This window comes from Eschrichtius robustus, chromosome 20 (assembly GCF_028021215.1).
Source record: "Eschrichtius robustus isolate mEscRob2 chromosome 20, mEscRob2.pri, whole genome shotgun sequence".
NCBI classification, from domain to species: Eukaryota; Metazoa; Chordata; class Mammalia; order Artiodactyla; family Eschrichtiidae; genus Eschrichtius; species Eschrichtius robustus.
The window spans coordinates 14,948,503-14,972,859 of NC_090843.1; the positions used below are offsets into that span (position 1 = coordinate 14,948,503).

At 52.3% G+C, this 24,357-nt stretch overlaps 2 protein-coding genes across 9 annotated transcripts; one reads left to right on the top strand and one right to left on the bottom strand.

The window, feature by feature from the left end:
* Positions 1–19,551, top strand: SMARCD2 (SWI/SNF related BAF chromatin remodeling complex subunit D2). Of its 7 annotated transcripts, none has more exons than XM_068529479.1 (13): positions 1–248; positions 14,687–14,871; positions 15,072–15,114; positions 15,271–15,393; positions 16,157–16,312; positions 16,726–16,821; positions 16,965–17,066; positions 17,220–17,381; positions 17,549–17,646; positions 17,822–17,957; positions 18,113–18,235; positions 18,371–18,472; positions 18,599–19,551. In XM_068529479.1, the coding sequence occupies exons 2-13, from the start codon at positions 14,696–14,698 to the stop codon at positions 18,650–18,652; spliced, it is 1,371 nt and encodes a 456-aa protein (XP_068385580.1). In that variant the 5' UTR covers positions 1–248; positions 14,687–14,695; the 3' UTR covers positions 18,653–19,551. The 7 variants fall into 7 exon arrangements, with proteins under 7 accessions (XP_068385580.1, XP_068385578.1, XP_068385579.1 ...); XM_068529477.1 differs by lacking the exon at positions 1–248 and adding an exon at positions 9,390–9,924; XM_068529483.1 differs by lacking the exon at positions 1–248 and adding an exon at positions 10,825–10,847.
* Positions 19,552–19,602: 51 nt separating this feature from the next.
* PSMC5 (proteasome 26S subunit, ATPase 5) lies at positions 19,603–24,187 on the bottom strand. 2 transcript variants are annotated; one of them, XM_068529484.1, is made up of 12 exons: positions 24,082–24,187; positions 23,471–23,542; positions 21,993–22,062; positions 21,615–21,712; positions 21,390–21,446; positions 21,073–21,303; positions 20,658–20,784; positions 20,382–20,572; positions 20,183–20,281; positions 19,992–20,102; positions 19,813–19,899; positions 19,603–19,706 (listed from the first exon to the last, which is right to left on the bottom strand). In XM_068529484.1, the coding sequence occupies exons 1-12, from the start codon at positions 24,103–24,105 to the stop codon at positions 19,653–19,655; spliced, it is 1,221 nt and encodes a 406-aa protein (XP_068385585.1). In that variant the 5' UTR covers positions 24,106–24,187; the 3' UTR covers positions 19,603–19,652. The 2 variants fall into 2 exon arrangements, with proteins under 2 accessions (XP_068385585.1, XP_068385586.1); XM_068529485.1 differs by lacking the exon at positions 24,082–24,187 and adding an exon at positions 23,709–23,950.
* Between the last annotated feature and the right edge of the window lie 170 nt (positions 24,188–24,357).

Sequence of the window (24,357 nt, forward strand, 5' to 3'; positions counted from 1 at the left end):
ACTCGCGTAAAATCCTGCTGGGACTCCACGAGGCTCTTCCTGGGTGGGCTGGGAAAGGGGTTCGGAGGCACGCCCTGCCACTGTCTGAAAAGTCTTTTCGGCGCTGCGACCCCCGTTTCTATACCACCCCGCTCTCCACATAGAAGTAACACGCTTGAGGGAACTAGCGGTTCGGGCCTCACTTCCTACCAAAGGTGTCTGCGCCCTTGCTCCCGCCCAGGGCTTATCACTAAGCTATAAAAATTAAGGTGAGCTTGTAAATCCTCCTTTGTTGCCTCTTTTCACCCCAGGTCCCTTTTCCTTAGCTTCCACGTCTAACGTCTCCCGAGGGTCGTGTCTCAGAAACCTTTCCCTGAGCCCAGATAGGGCCGTTCACATCGGCATCTTTTTGCGGCTTTGGCTCTCCCGTAATCGTTGGTCTGACCGTGAGGCATGGACTGAGTTTCTTGGTGAGGTGAAAGTTGAGGATTTGGGAGGTTTTTTTTAAGGAGGGCTGTTATTAGGTGCATCCACTATCTCGTTTAATAGAACTCCCTTCCAGCGAGGAGGCAGTAGTTTTAACCCGATTTCGTGAATGAGGAAACAGACTTGGAGAGGCCTCACTAATCTTTGTATGGGGGAGGCAGGCCGGGAAATTATTAATGTTGGCAGTTTTGGTGACCAGTATAAGTCGTTGTTTTTTTTTTTTTTTTTTTAATTTATTTTTGGCTGCGTTTGGTCTTAGTTGCTGCCCGTGGACTTTCTCTAGTTGCAGCGAGTGGGGGCCACTCTTCGTTTCGGTGCGCGGGCTTCTCATCGCGGGGCCTTCTCTTCTTGCGGAGCACGGGCTCTAGGCACGCGGGCTCAGCAGTTATGGCGCAGGGGCTTAGTTGCTGTGCGGCATGTGGGATCTTCCCGGATCAGGGCTCAAACCCATGTCCCCTGCATTGGCAGGCGGCTTCCTAACCACTGCGCCGCCAGGGAAGTCCTGACCAGTATAAGTCTTAAGAACCATTTTTTTTTTTTCATCTGCCTGTCTTGTACCCTAGTACCACTGCCTCCTCTCCTTCCATACTGACAGTTTGAGGGAGAATGTTGGATAGAACAGAAGCTTGGGGGCTAAACAAGCCAATGAATCCCTCAAAAATGTCCTACTAGCTTTAAGACTATGGGAAATTTACAGTTTCCTCATCTGTCAACAGGAATGGCATTTAGTTTATTTATATGAAAGTGCCTACCATTGTTTTCTGACACTAAAAATAGGTGTGCAGTAAATGGGCATCTGTATTTTCCTCTTCCGATCTCAGAAGGGCCTTTCCTGACTAATCTCTAAAACTGCCAGACTTTATTTTTCTTTATAGCACTTATCCAGTGCTATAAATAAAAATATCCAGTGGTGTTCTGGAACAACTCGAATGGGCGAGCCGTTCTCTTCCCAGCTCTGCATTTAGTGATGTAGGTTGGTTACCTGAAGACCATGGTAGAAGTTTTTAAAAAAATTTAATTGAAGTGTAGTTGATTTACAATGTTGTGTTAGTTTCTGGTGTACAGCAAAGTGATTCAGTCATATATATATGTATATTCTTTTTCATGTTCTTTTCCATTATTGTTTACTACAATGGTGAAAGTATTTATATCACTGAAATTGTCAGAGGTTACAAATCAGGGTTTGATTTTGTTTTTCTGAGAACTGGTTGGTAAATATTTACCGGTACACCACTGTATATTGCTTTTTGTTTATCTGTTTATTGTTTTCTCCCTAGAATCTAAGTGTCATGAGGGCATGATTTTCATGTGTCTTATTTATTGCTGTCACCTTAACACCTAGAACAATGGCTCACAGAGTATGCACTCAGTAAATATTTAGTAATTGAGTGAGCTGAGAGTCTGTGAAGCGTGGTGATTTCACGCCTTAATTTTCTTTAGGGGAGGCATGGCATAACTCCCTCAGAGGACTCTTAGCTTTGTGACACCAACCTCCTTTGACTGCTTTTCATTTTCCTTCTGCTTCTCCATCGCTTGTCCCCAAAGGTAGTGGTGAGGGTGAGAATTTGGACCTGACCAGAGAAGACATTACCACCACCCTCTTCCAGGCAACAAGCTGGGTGCATTATCCCCACCCCTGGCATCCTCTATCAGTGGGAGCAAGTGGAGGAGCTATGCTTGTCAGAGACGTGCCCTCAGCTTAGCCCCAGACAACTCAAAAGGCCAAAATGGAGATGACCCCTAATACCATTTTTCCAAAAAAGTGTTTCTTTTACCTCTTCATAAAGTTCTCAGCAATTACTATTTTATGGGCTAGTTTTAAAAGGTTTCAGAGATTTCTGGGAAGTTTTAATCGACAGGTTTTTATTTTATTTTCATGGTAATATTTTCAGGAATATTTAATTTGTCTGAAGTCATAGAGTAATTTAAAGACTTTATGAAAATAGCGTATATATCAAAATTTATCAAACTGCAATTTAAACATGTAGTTGATGGTTAACCATATTTCAATAAAGCTGTTTTTTAAGTCTTTATAGAAATATTTAATATTCGTAACATTTTTTCAGTATCAGTAACCAAATTTCAGTTTCGTGCTAGAATGTTAACCATTTTCAGGAATTTTTTTGCCAATTTCTAAATTTGCATATCACTTTAGTATGTTATTTCTAGCAAAATGTATTTGTGATGTGGTTGCTTCTGTTGCTTTACCTGATTTTTAGCATGTTCACTGTTCTTTGTTTGTTTGTATTTTTCTTTTTGGTCCTTTACAAATTCATTTTCCTGGTTAATGCATATCAAATCTGAGGCTAGTTCATAAGCTCTATCATAGTAACCCCTTTAAGCTGCCCTCATTTCTCTTTTGTGGCTTTGAATGGTTTTGCTCATTTATGTTAACTCTTTCTGTAAAGTGCTACCAAATCAACATCCTAATCACTCCTTGTTAGAAATCAAAATTTCTGCACTTGGCAGGATTTTTTCAGCTGCTTATTTTTTTTTTTTTTTCAGGTCCTGTTGAATGTCATTTTCTATTTTGTCATATGCTTACATTTTTGTTATCCTTTTTCCAGTTCCTCAATGGCATATCAGCCTTAAATTTCATTTCTTCAATTAAAATTTTAACCTTCAAAATCTTTAAGGCTGTTAATATAATCCCATGTAATAAAAATAGCTATATCATGTAAAAATAGTTTTTTAAAAGTTCTGGTAATTTTATAAAATGGTCACTGAGTGAATGGAATTTTAGCAAATAAGCTTGCTCCAGCTGTCCCATTTCTTTATGTGAACGGTGCTTTCCTAGAGAAGTGGAGAAGGCATTCCTTCAGATGGATAATTGCTTTGGCCCAGGTGGTTCATGACTGTGGGACTGGCTTATAGAGGCAGCAGGTTTGAACCTGACGAAAGCCGGAGAAACCCCAGCTGGAGAGCTATCCTCTTCTGAAGGTGCATCTCTCATTTGACTGCTTTTTTTACTTGGTTTCTTGGCTCCCCAAATCTGCTGCCTCCCTGATCCCTCAAGATTCTCTTTCTCCCTTACCTGCTCTTTATTCGTGGGGCTGGCAATGCCTAACTCAGGGCAACTTGATATTATTATAGAGGCTAAATGGCTAGTTAGGATCAGTATAGTCTTAACCAGAATCAGGAGAGCATATAGATTAAGGGTTGAACATCAGGAGTTAGTACTGAGTGAATCAACCTTGGCAGCCCATCAGAGTCAAGGTGAGGATAAGATCTGAGCTAGGGAGTAAACAAAGAAAAATCCAGGAAGCCAGGTGGAAGGTCACAAGTCAATATGTTCAAGAGAGTGAGAGTGTAAAGCTCAAGAAAGATTTGGGAGTCAAAGTTAACTACTATGATTAAGCTGGTTTTAACCTTCTGCCCTGATGGGTTAACTCCTGATTGGGACCAACTTGGAACAGAGTTCTAGGGTGAGGAAGCAGAGGTAACGTTTATCAGAGTTATTTCCTGAGCAGGCACTTTTTTGTGCACTGTCCTGGAGTTCACACTGCAGGGGGGCGTGGTTGGAGAGCCCCAAACAAAAGCCACAGCACAATTATGATGAGTACTCTTACACAGATTTAGACTGAGTGCTATGGAAAACAGAAAAGAGAACAACAAATTGACAATGGCAGTTGGAGGGTGGGGTTAGGAAATCACGGAAAATTCCAGAGGCAGTGACATTTGAGTTGGCCTTGAAGAATAAACAGACTCTTGCATAGCAGAGAACTGGGGAAGAACACTTACTCATTTAATAAATATGTATTGAGTACTTAACTTTGTGCCAGGTATAGTTCCAGGCAGTGGGGACACAGCAGTGAACAAAGTCCCAGCCTTCAGGGAGCTTACATTCTAGTGATATCATAGGCAGAAGAACCACAGCATGAAAGGTATGTACAGGGAAGGGCAAGTTCAGTGTGGCTTGATGGTAGAATACATGGGATGTTGGTGGAAAATAAAGCTAGAGAGGTAGGAGGAGGACAGAGAATAAAGAGCCAATTATGCCATGTTTAGATATAGACTCTTCTGGAAGCCATTGGCTTTTAACATTTTAGAAACCCTTTAGGAACCCTTTCTGCGAAAGGAATCATGCAAGGTCACTCAACATAAAAAGCAAAAAAAAGTAGAGCTCCTTGTCTGAAGCAGGGATATGGAAGGTGGGGTGCAGGGAGGTCAAGCACGGGAGGAACTCCTAGCTCTGCCCTCTCACCTCATTCTCAGCTCTCCACAAGAGCTCTGAGAAACCCGAAGGACCACAGTGGGTTTAAAGCCCACTAGTGAAGGTGATGGAGGGCACACGAATATGAGAAAATGGAGAGATGTGATCAGATTTGCTATCTTGAGATAAAATTGGCAGGGGGGATGGGGTAGAATGGCCTATTAGCAGAGGAACCGTGGCAGAGGGAGGTTAAGGAAGAGGTGCTGAGGTCCTGACCTAAGATGGGTAGGATGGATCCAAGAGAGATTTAGGAGGTAAAACCAATAGAACTTGGTGACTAAGACTGAGCCGGGAGTAAGAGAGGGAAGAGTAAAAGATGATTTCAAGAATGAAGGTCCTTAAGGCTTCCTCTGTTCTCTTTGCTTTTGGTTGCAGGCGCCCTGGGCATCTGTTTGGGTCACTCCACCTTCTTTGGCTCTCAGCTGCCTACAAGACCAGTCTGAATGTCTCAGCAAGGCAGCGTTGGCCCTTTGCCATGTTTTCATGCCCTTAATCAAGATAGATACAGGGGAGGAGACTGAGAGGGAGGACAATGAGATACTGATTTTGGACAGATGGGTTTAAATGACCTAGGGAGCATCTAGCAGGGAGTTGGAGATATGGATCTGAAGGTCAGGAGAGAGGTAGGAGTTGGAGTTAGAGATTTAGGGTCATCAGAAAATAGACAGTAATTGAAGGGATGGGAGTAGATGAGTATGTCTGGGTAGGTCATGTATACAGAAAAGAGCTAAAGATAGAATGTCAGAGGACAAGCACATTTAGGGACCAGAAGAAGAGTGAGGATAAGTCAGAGATCCCAGGGGAGACCCTTATCTTTCCTCTGTTTTTCCATTCTACCAGCAGCTCGGGGGCCAAATTCCAGAGCTAGGAGCTCACCTCTGGGAGGGTCTGAGAAGTGACCAGGAAGAGGACTCTGAGACCACAATGCCACACGTAGATCTCTGAATGCATCGTAACCCTCCTCCTTGCATGGGGAGGGAACAAATGGTAGAATCAAGCCCCAGACCTTGGCTCCAGAGAGTCCAGGAGTGTCACTTGGGCTCTAGGCCTAAAGCCCACTTCTTGAATCCTGGTATCTGCTCCCACTATTGGAAGTCTGTGCTTCAGGAGTTTTACCTGCTAGACTGTGTTGACTGTGAAAATATGTGTATTGAGAACCGTGACCTCAATTGGGCACACAGAAGAGGAGCTTTCTGACTTACACTTGATAATCCAGCAAAATTGATTCTGATTCTCTTCACCCTGTACTGCTTCATGCCCTTGAGTCTTACACTGTTTTCTTTACCTAACTCATTCATAACCTCTTTTGCATAACCTCCTCCAAGAAGTCTTTACTAATCCCTTTCCCCCACTAAAGGCCTCCTCTGTTTTCCCAGGGTACCTTGTGAATACCTTTATCTTAGCAGTTGTCACATGGAGAAATGATCTATTTATGCATTTATCTTCTTTGCTAGAATATGTCAGGGACTGGCACATGGAAGGTGTTCAATAAAGGCTTCTCAAATGGCAACTACAGCATCTGCTGCTTTACTATCCAGCCCTTCTGCTGCTCTGACTGGGCAGTGCCCCAGGCCTGCCTGCCCACCACATCCACATGGGAGATGGATGCGTCAGCTGCCTGGACGCTCCAGCGGGGACAGACCCCTCGTACAGCCCCAGAATGCTGCCATCGTGATAAATTTTTCCCACCATGACCTGACTACCACATTGTTTATCCTGTAATTCCAACCTCCTGAGGGCCACCACACTGAGGAGTGATCCTTTGCCTGCTTGCTCTAGGGCCATCTTGCTCTAGGGCCATCTTGCTCCAAGGGCCTTTCTCTTGTGAACTCTTTTGGGGCTATTTTGCCCACCAGACAGCTGGGCAAGGAACCATAGAGCCCATGCTGGGGATTGTCCCTTTGGCTCTGGTTGTATTAAATACTTTACTATTAAACACTTTATTACACTAAGTACTTTAGTTCCATTCAGTCTCTGGGCATCTGTAGATACAACAGGGTCCAGAGGTTATTGGAAAGTCCCTCTTTTGAGACCATAGAAGGTCTCAGAATGAAATTCTGAAAAGTGGTCACTGAGCAGAATATAAGTATCAAGGGAAGAAGGGAGGAAGAGAAAAAGGCATTCCAAGTTGAAAGAACAAAGGCATGGGAATGCTGCCTCCATGACTGGAAGTCATGTAATTGGCTGTACCATTAGGTCCTACGAGGGTGGCAGTGGAAATGGCCTCTCCTCCCCACGTCTCTATCGTTTCTTCAGTGTTAACCTAGTGCTCTCTTTTCACAAGGTTCTGAATTGTCTCAGAGTGAGATATCAGATCCATTCATCTACTGGGTGACCACCAATCGTATCTCCTTCTTCAAATCAAAGTGCTCCAGGAAACATTTTCCGATTAATCGGGCCCTACCAATCAACCTCCCTCTGAGTCCCTGTGGCACTTGCTTTTCAGTTTGAACACTGTTTCTTTGCAAGTAAAAACAGACCAGAGGTAATAGAGAAATAACAGTTACCAACAAGAAGTCATATATAGTGGGTAAGTGCCTGGATTGTGGATTCTCAAGCCAGATCAGAACCAGGGTTGAATCCCAGCACCATCACAGTAAGAGCAGGCAAGGAACTGAATCTCTCTGCTTTGATTTCTAAAATAGAGGTAAAAGTAGTATTTACCTTATGTGCATTGTGAGGATTAAATGAGATAATATGTGTAGTAAATGCTTAAGAAATGTTAGCTCTTCTCTGCCTGCTGTCTAGGAAATCTTCTTTAACCTCTACCACATCTTAGGTATCTGTTTTCCCCCTAACACCTTGAGGATATTATTTCATTGCAATTAGCTCATTGCTGACATTGTTTATCATTTTATCTCACTACACTTAAAGATCATTCACTTGTTTACACATACAAGGAGGGTTGTGTCAGAATTACCTGGGAGGTCTTGTTTTAAATACAACACTGGGAGCCAATGGTTTGTGTGTGTGTGTGTGTGTGTGTGTGTGTATGTAGGGGGGTGGCTTGGCAGGGATATTTTGGAATAGCTCCCCAGGAGATTCACACTTAACTACTTCCTCTGGAACTACTGTTGCCCTAGCAGCTTGAAAGTCCTGAAATGGACATTAACTGCATTGTCAAGAATTCTTTACCCACTTTGCAGTGGTGGGGAGGGGCCTTGATTCAATGACTGGAACAATTCCAGTGGTCTGTTTTCAGACTGGCAGGTAACCCACTTTTAGGGAGAAAGAGGAGAGGGATCTCTGAGAAGACCAAGAGGCAGGAAAGCAGCAGCAGCAGCAATAGCAGGGTTTATCACTGGAGGATAAAGATACCAGGAAGTACAGATGAACAGAACTAACTAAAAAGGGTTGCACTGTAAACAGGATCTGGGGTGCTATGGTGCAAGACTTGGTTGGGGGTGAAAACATAAAGCAGAGAATTTGTATAATGAAGAAGTCGATCTTGGATAGTCAAAAGTGTAGTCTGAGTAACAAGAGCATTGCTTGGGAGCTCGTTAGGAATGCAGAATCTTGATCCCTACCACAGAACCCAGGCCTACTGGATCATAATCTGCATTTTAAACAGAAGCCCCAGGTGTTTCTTATGCTCCTTAAGAGTTGAAGAAGCACTGGTCTGTATCATGGGGAGAAAAATCACAGAACACCTGGCACAGCTGAAGCACTTTATTCTGAGTACCTCTGACACAGGGCTGATTTCTGAAAAGGTACTGAATTTTTGAAAAGTGCTATAAATCCTGGAGAAGGATCTTATTTAACTCAGGGAGGCTTCTCATAATGCAAAATTCCTTTGCCTAGAAACATTTCCTGTGGAGTAATGTACTAGGCTTCCTTAAAGTGAGGCAGAGGCACATTCAAAATATGCGATAAGAACTCGGCGCTTGGCCAATTTAGCCCTTCGCACAGCTGGATCAGGTCTAGGGCAGCCAAGTCCCTTGGCAGCTCTGAGCCACCAGGATGGGCTTTTTTTTTTTTTTGGCTGTGTTGGGTCTTCGTTGCTGCGCGCAGGCTTTCTCTAATTGCAGCGAGCAGGGGCTATTCTTTGTTGCGGTGCACGGGCTTCTCATTGCGGTGGCTTCTCTTGTTGCGGAGCACGGGCTCTAGGTGCATAGGCTTCAGTAGTTGTGGCACACGGGCTCAGCAGTTGTGGCGCGAGGGCTCTAGAGCACAGGAGTTGTGGCGCACGGGCTTAGTTGCTCCGCGGCATGTGGGATCTTCCCGGACCAGGGCTCGAACCCGCGTCCCCTGCCTTGGCGGTCAGATTCTTAACCACTGCGCCCCCAGGGAAGTTCCCAGGATGGGCTTTTAAAGAAAGTCAAGTTGGCAGCTGTTCTGCCGGAGAGAGCAGCTGTAAGTTGTCTTTAATGCTGAAAACGTAGAAAGGATGTCTGATAGCAGTATTTTCAGGGAGCGTGGCCGTGTACCCCGGTGACTCGGCTGCACGAGGGAGAAAGCATCAACTTCTCTTTCATTGTAATAAGCCCTTCTGACCTTTGACCTCTGACCCCGCCCCGCTTTTCCGTGCGCAGCTTCCGCCCCCGCCCCTCCGATGGAGGGCCGGCACAAGGGGTGTGGGCGGGGCTCCGGGAGGGCCGGCGGTTAGGGGCGGTGCCTGTTGGGGGCGGGTCTCGCGAGGGGCGGGATTTGAGGAGGCATCCTCGCACTGGGCGGCTGGGTATAGGCGGGGCTTAGTGCTGGGCTGGATTAGGCGGGGCAGGGGGTTAGTTGCCGCCTCTGCGTAACTGAACACTGGCGGCCAAACCTCCGGAGGCCGGGGGAGGCAAGCGGGCCCGTAGCACATCCCGGATCCGGAATTTCCCGGGCAGGACCGGAATCAGGATCGGCCCTGCCCCAAACTGGGTTTGTGAGGAACTCGCGAACTTGGATTAGGAAATCCCGGAATCCGGATCAACAAACCCTAGAACCCGGAATTTAGAGCGGAAAGTCCCGGAGCACGGAGCGCGGAGCGAACTCAGCGCGAAGCCCGGAGTCCGGATCGAGACACCGCCGGACGGGACGGAGCGATGTCGGGCCGTGGCGCGGGCGGGTTCCCGCTGCCCCCGCTGAGCCCTGGCGGCGGCGCCGTTGCCGCGGCCCTGGGAGCTCCGCCTCCGCCAGCAGGACCCGGCATGCTGCCCGGACCGGCGCTCAGGGGGCCCGGGCCGGCTGGAGGCGTGGGGGGCCCCGGGGCCGCCGCCGCCTTCCGCCCCATGGGCCCCGCGGGCCCTGCGGCGCAGTTCCAGGTGAGGAGGGCGGATGGGCGGGCGGCGCCGCGAGCACGCCCGGGGCAGGGGGCGAAGGGGGCCTCGAGTGAGGGCCCTGGGGCAGCCTCCTGTACAGACGGCATAGGGGCTCTGCATGCGGATTTCACGGGGCACGGTGGGGGGCAAGGCCAGGGACCCTCGGGCTCGGCTAGGTGGTGGTGGAGGAGTTGGGGGAGAAGGTAAGAGCGACTCTGGGGTGTAGGGTTTGAAGCAGTTGGGAGGGTCGGGGTTCTTCCTTAGAACAGGGATTCTGAGCAACTGAGAGATGGAGGCGTTGTTGGACCTAGTGAGTTGTGGGCGGGTGGGATGAGAAGTCTAGTGTAGATTATCGGGTAAGGGGTCCTGGGAAGTGATGAGAAAGTTTTGGAAAAGGACCCTCACTGAGAAAGCAGGTTACCCTGCATTGGTCTTGGTCCTACTCCAAGTCTGCTCTGTTTTTTTTTTCTACTTGGGAACTGGCAGAGTTCTAGCGTGTCTGAGATGGCTCCCAGCTGCTAAGGAGGAGGAAGAAGGGCCTGGCTTCCCACGGCCACCGGAGGCAGAAGATAAGGGATTCCAGCCTGTGCAGGGGTAGTCTACTCCTGGGTCAGGCCCAGGGGCCTTCACACAGGGATGACTCTGGGTTAGACCAGAGAGGGTGGTGGACAAGCCTGAGGAAGGAGGAAAGCCCAGCCCATTCTGGACAGACTTTCTTTATGGCTTTCTGCCTGGTGTCATAGTGTCCAGGAGTTGATCAGTCTGGAGGAGCAGAGAGGCTCCACTGAGCATCGCTGGTCTGCGGCTGGAGGAGCCTGCAGAGAGTTGCTTCAAAGGGTTCTGTCTTTTTTGGCTTTGCAGAGGGGCTTCTCGGGTTGCAGCTTCAAAAGCCATTGAGAGGCAGAGACTCCGTCCTCGTCCTCGGGGTCAGTGTGTGAGGAACTCAGCCTGACACTGGGGGGGGGTGGGGCTTATCAGTCCCCAAGTTCATTGTTTCTGGTCGCCCCCAGAATGCTTGGGAATTGCGCCCATCCTTTTTCCCGCCACCCTCTCCACTTTTTTTTTTTTTTTTTTTTTTGGCTGCGTTGCGTCTTCATTGCTGCTTGCAGGCTTTCTCTAGTTGTGGCGAGCGGGGTCTACTCTTCGTTGCGGTGCGCGGGCTTCTCACTGCATTGGCTTCTCTTGTTGCGGAGCGTGGGCTCTAGTGCAGGCTTCAGGAGTTGTGGCACGCGGGCTCAGTAGTTGTGGCGCACGGGCTTAGTTGTTCCGCGGCATGTGGGATCCTCCCGGACCAGGGCTCGAACCCGTGTCCCTTGCATTGGCAGGCGGATTCCCAACCACTGCGCCACCAGGGAAGTCCCCCCCCCCCCCATTTTTAATTAGTCTTTAGGTTCTAACAATGCCATATCCCAATCCGTGTGCCCCAGCATTTGACACTGGCTTCTTGCTAATCTCTCAAGGCAGCTTGGAGATTCTCATGTCTCCTCTACCTCACGTGCCCAGGTAGAGGTCCCCCAAATGGATCCTCATAGAGTAGGGGACACATATCCCCCCAGGAGCCCTGGGCCCTCACTTTGTAAAGAGATGCTTCATTTGGGGGCAGTGATTTTTCCCTCTTACCCCTCATTCTCCCTCCTCCCTGTGAAGAAAACCAAGGTCTGAGTATTGACAGGGACAGATCTGGTCCCAAAGACTCCAGCTGGGATTCATCTTTCCCATCTTGCTCTCCCCCTTGGGGATTCATGGGCCCAGGGTGTCACTGAGGGATCCCTGCATCTGTCATTCTGGCTCTTGGGCGAGTTAGCTGAGGAGCCTCCCTGTGGGCCATTGGCCTGGGAAGGATCTAAGGACCCGATAGGAGCCTCTCTAGTTTCCTCAGCTTGCAGCCCATGGGAAATGTGGCCTGGGGAAAGCCCCTGAGAGGATGGATTCCACAGTGATTTGTAGGGAGTGGCCTTGGGCCGGTGGCAAGGCTGAGCTGGCTGTCTGGGTAGCCCCAGGCTTCTAGGAGTGGGGACCTTGGGGAAGGCACTGAGCCTCTGCTTGCCATCCAGCTTCTCAGGGTCTCCTCCTCCTCTTCCCGGGGACGGGGTTGCGGGGGCCGGCAGTAGAGGTAGATGCCGGGGTCGGGGGCAGTTCACTTTGGCTGAGTTTGAGGAGGATCCTGCTTGGCCTCTTTCCAAGTCCGGTTATGTGACTTCCGGAGAAGGGATTTTAGATCTGAGGAGCGGGGGTGCTTCTCTATTAGGGTGCGTGAGGTGAGCTGGAGGAGCAAGGCTCTCAGGCCCAAGGGGGGCAAGTAGGGGAGCCTATTGATAGAAGGGAAGCGATGACCCACCTTCTTACAGTGTCACAGTCTACTAAGGAGCTTAAAGAAAACAAAAGATGAAAAAAAAAAAACCCCAAAAAACACAGATTGCTGGGTTCACGCCAGAGAGTTCAAGATGTTTTCTATGTATGCAGGGGTATGTGCTCTTCTCCTCGGTCCTTAGGCCCAGCCACCAGGAGCGCCAGGGCCCCAGGCGCTGAGCCGGGCGAGCGTGCTCTCTGGAGGCGGCAGCATCAGGCCTGGCCTCCCGCCCCTGCTGTCCCCGGGGGCGGAGCCAGAGTCCAGCTGAGGACGTGGGCTGCGGCCGGGCTGAGGGAGAGCAGGTAACTGCCCGCTCCCGAGGCTCAGGGCACCGAGCCAGGCCTCCCTGGCTCGCCCTGCTGCAGGAAGGGGGTCAGGGAGCCCAAGAGTTCGGGGCTCTGTTCTTTTCTTTAACTCTTGGGCTGCTTTTTTGGGAAGAGGGGGAGTTACTGGTGCTTCAGAGCCCAGGTGTGGAGCTTGGCCAGGCCGAGCTGGGGCTTCATGACGTGCACGCAGCCTTTCCCTGGGCCCCTTCCCCCTCGGGAGAAGCCTGGGGCCCTGGGCGAGCTGGGGGCCCTCGCCTGGGAAGAGTCTGGAGCAGCGTCTGGGAGGGGCCTCTTCCAGGCCCCGCCTGTGCCGCCCGCTCCGGGGACTTCCTGTTCCGGGAGCACCTGCCTCAGCGGGGTGCGTGTTGCCGAGGAGGTTCTGCGGGCGCCCTAGCGAGGAGGCCCCGGCTCCCACTCTGCAGGTCCCCCGCCTCAGTTGTTCCTCCCCTTCGGCTCGGGCGCTGGTGGGAAAAACTCGAATCTAGGGTGCGTGGGGCTGGGCGCTCAGCTGTGGCCACCCTGAGTTGTTTCTGTCATCTCTAGCTGTGGCTCATTAAGGCACAGAAGCAGGCTGTCTGCCTCTCAACAGCTCAGATGCCCCTCCTCCTGATGAGGAGAGACTTGTGGCAGGACTCCAGAGGTCCCAGACAGAGCCCCCACGTTGAACTCCATCCTCCCAAACGCTTCCCCCCCGCCCCACTCCTTTGCCCTTCCCCCCAGCTCTGGGTCACGTTTCTGTCCATCTCTGCATCTGGTCAAGAATCTGACCCTCCTTGGTGAGAACATGGGTTGAGTGCTGGTTGAAGAGGTGGAGCAGGAGTCTCCTGATGCTGGCGGGGTTGGGGGTGGGGGGGGGGGGCGGGGGTCCTTTGATTTGGTGCGGAGTCCCCACCCAGCCTGGCTTGGTTGGCTGGTCCTGGCGGTTGCATAATCTGGGCCCTGGGGCCAGCCCTGTGAAGCTGCCAGGGACAGTGTGTACGAGGCAGAGCTGCCAAACGGGCCTTGCAGGCGGCAGCCTCGGGGAAGGGGCGGGGGTTACTCCCCGAGGGGCTCCACAGAGATGCTGGGGAGCCTGACCTCGGTGGGAAATCCTTCTGCAGGCTTCTAAAGAAGCCACCTCTCATTCAGATTCCTCTGCTGATCCTAAGACTCCGATCCTTGCATCCCAGGATAATCTCATCTCCCTTCTCCAGCTTGGCATTGCCAAGCCAGCCCTAGCCACCAGGTGGTGCATGGACCACGCGCAGAGGCCAGGTGCCAGTTGCTCTCTCTCCCGCAGGAGCCACAGCTTCCCCTTCGGGGTCTTCTGGCATAGGGGTTGGGGGCTGGGCAGTGGGGAGGTGAGAGAAGGGTCCAGCTGTGGTTGTGAGTAGGGGCCATATGGCGACCAGATGGTCTCTGTACTCCGCCTGAGGCCCCCCCCGCCACCAGTTGGGACAGGCTCCACGCCATCCTGTTGCAGCTTGCTCACCTGGGGTTCCACTGCCTGATGGGCTTGCCAGCCTGTTGGACTGCCTTTCTCCTCTTAGTCACACCACCAGGCTGGCGACAGGGGATGGGTGTTGCGGCTGTGACCCGTCAGCCTGCTCCTATCACACTACACCCAGCCACCTGGCTACGATACTGCCCCCAGGCTTCTCCCTCAAGCTGGGGGAAGGAGAGGATGGGAGTGCTTGGTGGGACCGTCTGAGAGCCTCAGGAGTGCCTTGAAGCTGGCTGGTCCCAGGGAGCAGGGGCACAGTGTGCTAGGGCCGGAAGGTGGTTGGAGTGGCGATGGGCCCTGAAAAACTCCCCCAGGCCCTTCTTCTCTCTGCAGGCAGGATTCTCCTCCCACCCCTGGGCTCTGCAGGCCTCGTTTGCTGGCACGGCTGCCAGGGCGGTTGAAGGGGGCGGGGCAGGTGTGGTTTACACTTCTGCTCTCAGGCGCCTGCTCCCCTTTGTTCTTGGCACCCCTGCCCAGGCTCCGCGGGCTCTGCCGTGTGCTGCTCAGGGCTGGACCTGGCTGAGCAGAGGGATGGAGGGAATGGGTTACCGGCCCCAAAGGGCCCCACCGCTGACCTGTGCATCTCCGTTGGCTCACTTCCCCCAGAGGCCTGGCATGTCACCAGGGAGCCGGATGCCCATGGCTGGCTTGCAGGTGGGACCCCCTGCCGGCTCCCCATTTGGCTCAGCTGCTCCACTTCGACCTGGCATGCCACCCACCATGATGGACCCATTCCGAAAACGCCTGCTTGTGCCCCAGGCCCAGCCCCCGATGCCTGCCCAGCGCCGGGGGTAAGACTGTCCTGTTTCTCCCACCCCATCTAGTGCAGCTCTAGTGGTAACAGGTGGTTTCCTTCTGTCCTAAGAGCTTCGATGATTGAGGAAGACTCCCAGGTCTCCTGGGGGAAGGTCCTGGGGACTGGAGAGGTAGATGGTGGGTGGGGGAGGTACGTTGGACCATTGACCTCTTAAGTGGGTTTCTGTCCTCCCAGGTTAAAGAGGAGGAAGATGGCAGATAAAGTTCTACCTCAGCGAGTGAGTATGTTGGGAGGGGGCCTAGGAGGCTCACCCAAGGGCTGGCTGGCTGGGGGTGGAGTCAGTCTCCCCTAACCCTGGGGTGAGGGAGGAATGGAGGAAGGAGCCAGAGCTGCAGCTGAAACAAGCTGATGAACCCCTTCTCCCTTCCTCCAGATTCGGGAGCTTGTCCCAGAGTCTCAGGCGTACATGGATCTCTTGGCTTTTGAGCGGAAGCTGGACCAGACCATTGCTCGAAAGCGGATGGAGATCCAGGAGGCCATCAAAAAGCCTCTGACGGTGTGTGCAGTCCCGGCTACTTCTGGGCCTTGCCAGGCTTCTCTGCCTCTCCCTGGCCTTGTTTTCCAGGGGCCACGCAAGGGTCTGTGATGGGCTAGAGCAGGAGTTTTCACATTGTAGGACGCAGCCCACTGAGCATGAACTCAATTTAGTGTGGTGGGGCCAGCACGTTCTTAATGAAAATAGAACATAGTAGAAGTTATACTAATTCTTCACAGTAGTAAAGGACTTAACGACATTTTTATTTCATGTATTTATGTGTGCAGATCCTGGATCATGATTTAAAATGCAAATATTGTAGATCGTGGTCAGAAGTTTGAAAGGCAGAACTACAGGGTAGATGAGGATAGTTCCCGTCTTCTTCCCCATCCCTGGAGAAGCTTTATCTAGAACAGCCTCTTGAATGGTGAAGCCTTTCCAGGAGATGATATTCTGGGACCATCATGGGTGTTTGAGTTTCATTTAAAATATGAGCCAGAGGCTTCTGGTTTGCCTGATAGCACCCCCTCTGTACCTCTGTCACACCACTGATCCCCCTGTGTTGGAACTGTTGGTAGTGCATCTGTCTCCCCTATGAAATTGTGAGTCCTTTGAAGGCCAGGACTGAAATTTCCTCTCCTGATTCCCAGTGCCTAACCAGGGGCCTGGCCCACAGTCACTGCTCTGTATTGATGTTGAACGAGTTCAGACGGGAAGATTGGGTAGCAGTGTTTTCCAACACACTGGTCCCCCTCTAGCTAACCGGTCGTCTTTCTCTCTTTAGCAAAAACGAAAGCTGCGGATCTATATTTCTAATACGTTCAGTCCCAGCAAGGCAGAAGGTGATAGTGCAGGAACCGCAGGGACCCCTGGGGGAAACCCCGCAGGGGACAAGGTGGCTTCCTGGGAACTCCGAGTAGAGGGAAAACTGCTGGATGATGTGAGTTGGGGAAGGAGGTGTCTGGAAGGGAGGTGGCCTGTGCAGGCCAGACACTCGGGCGCTTCCGGGGACATCCTGCATGAGGGAGAGGGCACTGCTCACAGTTCACGCTTTGCACAGCTCTGAGCCAGCACCAGGTGGGAGATTTGTACGGTTATTACAACACTCTTCCTGCAGATGGCAGTAAAGTGTCCCGAGGAAGGGGTGCCCCTTTCTAATTGGCTGACAGTGGGGCTGCATAGAGCCCCTTCCCTGTCTCAAGTCTCTCACTTTTCCCGGCTTCCTTCAGGGCCCAAGAATCCTCAGTGCCCTGAGCTTCAGGGCTGAAACAATATTCCTCTGTTTGGGGCTTAGTGTAGCTTAGGCTTGAGCACTCAGCAGCACCCCTATCTCACACCCCTTTGCATCCCCAGCCTAGTAAACAGAAGAGGAAGTTTTCTTCATTCTTTAAGAGCCTCGTCATTGAGCTGGACAAGGAACTGTACGGGCCTGACAACCACCTGGTGGAGGTGAGAGTGGGCCTGGGGTTCAGGAACACAGGGTGACGTGCCAGGTGGCCAGAGAAATGGCCTTAGTCCCCTTGCAGGGCCAGGGGTGTTATGTTCATGCCCACCCCCTTGGTGATGAGCTCTGCTCCCCTCCCCCCTGCCAGTGGCACCGGATGCCCACCACCCAGGAGACAGATGGCTTCCAGGTGAAACGGCCCGGAGACCTCAACGTCAAGTGCACCCTCCTGCTCATGCTGGATCATCAGGTGACAAGTGCCCTGGGGCCATGTTTGGGGTCACAGGGACCCTCCTCTGGGGCATCGGGGCAGGTCCCTGTTGTAAAGCCTGTCCCTGTCCCTGTCCTATGCTGCTTTTTTTTCACAAGAACCCCTCCTCTGACTCCCCTCTGTCCATCCCAGCCTCCCCAGTACAAGTTGGACCCCCGACTGGCGAGGCTGCTAGGGGTGCACACACAGACTAGGGCTGCCATCATGCAGGCCCTGTGGCTCTACATCAAACACAACCAGCTGCAGGACGGCCACGAGCGGGAGTACATCAACTGCAACCGGTACTTCCGCCAGGTTAGCTGGGACACCGGTCCCCCTCTAGTCTCGCAGCCCCCGTCTTGCCTGCGGCTCCAGAGCTCCACTGGGCTAGTTCTCAGCCACGTTCTTCACACCGCCCCTGGGATGGTCCACTTCCCCGTGTGCCCACAGAGGCATCACCAACCCTCTGGTGCTCTCTCTAGATCTTCAGTTGTGGCCGACTCCGTTTCTCTGAGATTCCCATGAAGCTAGCCGGGTTGCTGCAGCATCCAGACCCCATTGTCATCAACCATGTCATTAGGTAAATGGGAAGAGGGGGAGGAAGGCTTCTCTAAGAGCAGTTTACCTCTGGCTTGAATTACAGCCAGAGAGAAGCAGCAGGTTTGGTTTCCTGCTCCCCGAGCGTGTGCAGTTTGGCCCAGGTGGGTGGGGTGGAGCTGTGTGCTCACGCTTTCCCTCCCCTGTGCTGTGTGTAGCGTGGACCCTAACGACCAGAAGAAGACAGCCTGTTACGACATTGACGTGGAGGTGGATGACCCGCTCAAGGCCCAGATGAGCAATTTTCTGGCCTCCACCACCAATCAGCAGGAGATCGCCTCTCTTGATGTCAAGGTGGGCCCCTACCCTCACAACCTCCTCTGGGGCCCACAGTGAGGCCAGGCAGGCTCTCGGGCATTTCCATACATGTGGCACCTTGGGACGGGATCCGAGTCCTTTGGGATTAGGGCTGGAAACAGCCAGTCTGACACATGTACCCCTTTTCCCAGATCCATGAGACCATTGAGTCCATCAACCAGCTGAAGACCCAGAGGGATTTCATGCTCAGTTTTAGCACTGACCCCCAGGACTTCATCCAGGAATGGCTCCGTTCCCAGCGCCGGGACCTCAAGGTGTGCTCCTTTTTCCTGAGGTTGATCCCATGTTAAGCTCTGGGTGGTTGTGCCCCCATCACTATTCTTCCGGTTCCGGGGGCTGATAGGGCAGGGGTAGGAATCATGTTCAGCTTTCCTCCTGGCTCTTTGCAGATCATCACTGATGTGATTGGGAATCCTGAGGAGGAGAGACGAGCTGCTTTCTACCACCAGCCCTGGGCCCAGGAAGCAGTGGGGAGGCACATCTTTGCCAAGGTGAGGCGGCTCCGCCCCGTCTGCCCGCCTGTGGTTGAGCTGGACTGCACACCGGAGGGGAGGGTGAGCTGCTCACAAGCGCAGGCGGGCACACAGGCCTGAGCCGCCCGTCTCTCCCTCCTCCAGGTGCAGCAGCGAAGGCAGGAACTGGAACAGGTGCTGGGAATCCGCCTGACCTAACTGCTCAGGGATCCCGTCCTTTCTTCCCAGCCCTGGAGCCACCCCCTCCTCAGCCTGGAAGGGGACCGCCCTCTGGGGCACAGACATGTAGGATAAGGAGGGGGTGAGGGGTGTCTCCGGTCACCCTCTGCTCCCCAGCTTTAGTTTCATAAGTGTAGTGATAGGATTCCTTGTTGCTTGGTCCCAAAGCCTTATTACTTACACGTTGGCTTTAATCGGATTCACAGCAGAGGCCTCCTCTGCCCCCTGCAGGCAGGCCCAAGTAGGACCTGGAGGCTGTGCTTTGACATGGTAACCGAGACCTTTCAGAACCAAAGGCCCCTGGCTTTGCTTGTTTACAGACCCCTTTGGGGCGAGTGTCAGCGCTGGCTCTGAGGAGCTGGGCGAGGAAGAGGGGCACAGCTCACGCTCTTCCTAGCCTTTCCAAACCAAAGTTCTTTGCCATTCCTACCAGCCCAGCCTTGCTGCTGGTTTTTTTTTCCTTTCTTGGGTATTTGCACTATTCGTGGAGCAGGTTTTTCTATGCGGGAGCCACTTTTTTTTGTACAGGGGTAAGCTGGGGTTTTTCAGGGAGCCCTACTTGGTGTCTCCTTCCTTATTTTCTTTTCTCAATCTATGCAAGCGGCTCTGGCCGCCATCATCTCCTGAGAGGCCAGAGGGCTGCCACCCCAGCTCTTGGGCCCGGGGGTAACGCCTCCTAGAGGGAGGGCACACTAGTTCTCTGGCGGGGCCTGAGGCAGGGGTGTGTGTGGGCAGGGGTGGGTGCAGGGGAGAGATGGCGGGGACTATTGTTGCCCTTTGGAGCTTGGTAAGGAGGGTGGGCCTAGGGCTTGGCAAGTGCCACTTCTGGCAGGTTTGGAAATTTCCAAATAAATCTTTGTTTATTGGTGGTACCCAGACCTGGTGACTGAACAGTGCGGCCACTCATTAACAGACTCAAGTCCTCAAGGTCTCGTCCTGCAGAGCTTTATTTGAGGGACCCACACAAAGGACATCCGCCTCACTTCCATAGCTTCTTGATGGACATGTTTTTCTCACTGTCCTTTTGCATGACCTGGAGAGAGAGAGAGCATTTAAGTTAGAGACTGGGTGAACACGTGCCCCATCCCCACTGCTCCAGAGCCACCACCAGCAAAGGCGGAAAGATGGGAGGCCTGTACCTTGGCTACTGCCATCTCAAAGTCCTCCTGGGTGACGTGGACTCGCCGCTCCCGCAGTGCGTACATGCCGGCTTCAGTGCACACGCCCTGAGCAGGGAAAGGAAGACGGGCGCTGAGGCTGTGCCCTGGAACCTGGAGCTTCCTGCCGCTGCCCCCATTTCCTTGGGCCCTCCAGTTACCTTCACTTCAGCCCCTGATGCTCCTGGCATGAGCTCAGCAATTTTCCTCAGGTTGATCCCCCGGGTCAGGTTCATTTTCCGAGAATGGATCTTCAAAATGTCCAGCCGGGCCTAGCGATGGGAGAGGAAAAGCCTGAGCCCACGGCCCGCCCTCACAGCCAGAGCCACTGCCAGCGCTGCCCATCACAAACCTCCTCATTGGGGGGTGGGAATTCAATTTTTCTGTCAATGCGCCCTGGGCGGAGCAGCGCTGAGTCCAGGATGTCAATCCTGTTAGTCGCCATGATGACCTGAGTAGACAGAGCAGGTGGCTTCAGCTAAGCCCTTCCTGAGGCTGCAGCCTCACCCGGGGCCTTCCCTTGGCTCCTCCCACAGCCGACCCCACTGCACCTTGATGTTCTTGGTGGCCTCGAAGCCATCCAGCTGGTTGAGCAGCTCCAGCATCGTGCGCTGGACTTCACTGTCCCCTCCGGAGCCTCCCTCCAGCCGTGAGGAGCCGATGGAGTCGATTTCGTCCATGAAGATGATAGACGGGGCGTGTTCTCGGGCCATGACAAACAGTTCCCTCACCATTCTTGCCCCTGCACAGAGGCCAAGCTGGCGTTAAGCTGACGGGCCCCCCAGCCCCCGCCGCCTTATAGTTTTCTTGTTTCTGGCCACAGTTACCTTCCCCGATGAATTTCTGCACCAATTCAGAGCCAGAGACACGAATGAAAGTACAGTCTGTATGATGAGCCACAGCCCGGGCCAACAGTGTCTTCCCAGTGCCTGGGGGTCCGTACAGCAGCACTCCCTAGAGAACAACAGGACTCAGGGCAAAAAGCCGGCCTCCACGTTTCATTCAATGAACATTTATCAAGTGCGCGCACTGTGCTAGATCCCGTATTAGATGCTAGAGATAAAAAAACGAACGTCGAGGTCCCTTCTGGAGCTTATAACCAAACCACTTCGGTGGCCTGGCAGCACCTCTCCCCCAGGCCCTCTGCACGGGGAGGGCCAGCGTAAGCAGGCTCCAGTCTATCCAGCCTGGGGCACGAGATGCACAGTAGCAGCACGGTCCTCCCACAGAAGCCCTGCTCACCTTGGGCTGCGCGATGCCCAGCGCTTCAAAGAGCTCAGGATGCTTAACGGGCAGCTCAATCACTTCTTTGATCTCCTTGATCTGCTTGTCCAGTCCACCAATCATCTCGTAAGTTGAATCTGGCACCTTCTCCACCATCATCAGTGACACCAATGGGTCTACCTTGTTGGGCAGGATCTTGTGCAGAGTGTAGCTGTCATTTCTGAGAGCCACCCGGCAATTGGGTGTCACCTGGGTGAGGAGAGAGAGGTTCAGGAAGTGGTGTGGTGAGAGCTGACCCCCCACCTCCCACCTCCCCCCTCCCCAGCTGCACTCACATCATTGATGTCGATGTTCTTATCTACGTCTACGACAAACTTGCCCTCAGGATGTACCTAGAGAAACAACAGCTCATGACCTTCCCCGACAGCCACCAAATCACCAGCCTCGCCCAGGAAGACACATGGGTCTTACAGTAACGCGACAACAGTGTCCTCGCTACACTCAAAGCTACGGGAACGCAGTGGGCAACGGGCTGGTCCCTGGGGTCACGTCGCCTTTACCTTAACCAACACTTTCTTCTTATCCATGGCCCGGACTACTTCCCCCACGTAGGAGCCCTGTTCCTGCAGCAGCTGTAGCTCTTCCCGCAACAGGCGAACTAGATGCGAAACAGACACAATGGCCACCCAGGTTCTTTGGTGTCCCCCACCCATGACTTGATTCAACATGCATGAGCTAAGCACCACTGTAAAGTTTTGAAGGGAAGGCCTCAAAAAAAAAAAGTCAAAGTTCATGTCTTTAAGGAGATAACGATGGGGCTCAGGAGAGAGATGTGCGTGTAAAGAGAGCATGGCCTTGGACTGGGAAAAGCAATAGGCACCAACGTGAAGACTCACTTCAAACTGCCCACACACAGCCTTCCCATCTTTCCCCCTCACCTTTTGCATTAAGCTCATTCCTCTGTGCCTGCAGCCTCCGGAGATTTTGGCTCTTATCATTCACGATCAGCTGTGGAGGACAAGAAGCAAAGGGTGGAAAACAGTAGGCGGTTACGATCTTGGCCGAAACCCTCATAGGCTGATATGAACTAAGCGAGGAAGGAGCACAAGGCACCTGCATTCTCCATTCAGATTCTCCAATATGATTCTAACGACCCTATCCTGTCCTCCAAGAGCCCCTCTGGAGTGTAGGACAACCACAGGAAAAAAAGGCCGCTTGTCTAATACTGGTCCAGGAATAACAAACAGTAGTGGAGAAGAGTTAACAGCTGACTCACACAGTCAGTTTCTCGCAGACTGGTAACGGTAGAGTGGGAAGACCTCTGAGTCAGAAGCCTAAGTTCTAGCCCCATTGCTGGCAATTAACGGTTGGGTAAAGCCAACGAAAGCTATGTAAAAGGTCTAGATCTGTTACCAAACTGCAAGCATCACCTATCCTGCCTCTTTTCAGGACTAATGTGAGGGACAAATGAAAGCACACGTAATGCATTTCAAAAATGACAAACCGGACTTCCTTGGTGGCGCAGTGGTTAAGAATCCGCCTGCCAAAGCAGGGGACACAGGTTCGAGCCCTGCTCCGGGAGGATCCCACATGCCGCGGAGCAGCTAAGCCCGTGTGCCACAACTACTGAGCCTGCGCTCTAGGGCCTGCGAGCCACAACTACTGAAGCCCGCCTAGAGCCCGTGCTCCGCAACAAGAGAAGCCACCGCAATGAGAAGCCCGCGCACCATAACGAAGAGTAGCCCCACTCGCCGCAACTAGAGAGAGCCCGCGTGCAGCAAGCAACGAAGACCCAACACAGCCAAAAATAAAAATAAATAAATAAAATATATATGTATCACAGTCTCTTCTAAAAAAAAATGTGACAAACCAAATATGATACCTACAAATGTACCTGCAGTTCAGAATTTTTCCTTGTGGCTCTCCTCCATCCAATTGACATTACTTTCCTTATTTCTAGGGTCCCTGCTCCCTGTTTAGGCTAGAGCACTGGGTTGTCCAGTTCCTTTTCATTCAGTCCTACGGAATCAGCATTGTCCAGACTCCTCAATTCTGTCTTCCCTCACTCTGCCCCAACCCTCCCTCTGATAAATCTCATCTTCTGATCCTATGTCTTCTCTTTTATAAGAAACCCTCTCATTCAGGCTTCTTCTAAGAAGAATGACTTTTGGCTGGGGGTACCTCTTACGTTAAAATCTGACTTTTAAAGATGTTTAATGAACTGTGAATACTACCTTCAAAATGATGGGACTTGAGAGGAACAAGAGGCTGTTAACTTCATAGACTTTATACCGTTGGCTTGTTACTTCTTCCACTGCGCCCCCAGTGGAATTATATGGATTTGTAGAAATCCTTTCCATCAATCCCTCATCCGATCCCTTCTAGCTCCCTCTGGACCTTTGGAGTCCCTTCTCACCTGGAGTTCTTCAATCTTGGACAGGTAATACTGGCGGAGTCCACTGCCTGCCTTCCCTTCTTCCAGCTCCATCTGAAGACACAGTGTAATTAGTAACCAACAGGTTAAACATCCAAGGGATAAAGCTACTTCCAGCTTGGATTTCGGAGATTTAAGATTTGGGTTCTAATCCCTCACTCCATCTCTTCGGAACCATTTCCCCGTGACTAAACTAAAACAGAATGAGAACGGTGCCTACCTCTTAAGACTTTCAGGAGGATCAAGAGACGACACACCCGGGAACGCTATACAAACCCGAGGTGTTATTACCACAGGAGGAGTCAGCAGGAAGGACGTGTCCCCCGACTCCCCCGACTCGCGGAAGGGTGGGTTCCCGCTCCCACGGCGCTTCTCTCACTTACTCGGCTTCCACCGGGTCTTCCACTCCCGGCCCTGCCTTGACCCGCCGGGGGCGGCGCTGACACAGCAGATCCGGTCCCAGGTAGGGCCCAGTCTAGACTGGCCCACCCACCCCCGACTCCCCCCACCCTCTTGCCCCGGCCGGCTGCCCACCTCGGATCACACCTGTTTCGCATCCAGCCCCAGTCCCCGCCCGACCACCGCCGCCATACCTGCTCTGGTCCGTCAAGCGCCATCTTCCCTCTTCCGCGGCCGGCATCAGAGCCGCCTTGGCGCGCAGGCGCAGAAGCAGGGGTTTGGGGACCGAAAAACCAAGGCAGAGAACAGTTCCGGGTCAATGGGCGGGGTGTGAGGACAGACGGTAATAAGTAACAGGGGCCATGAGGGGAGGGGCGGGGGTACGCGAGGTCAGGAGCTTTGAAAAGGGTTAGCAGAACTCCTAAACATTACTCTCTAGAAATTCGGTTTTGGTTAAAGTAAACCACTTC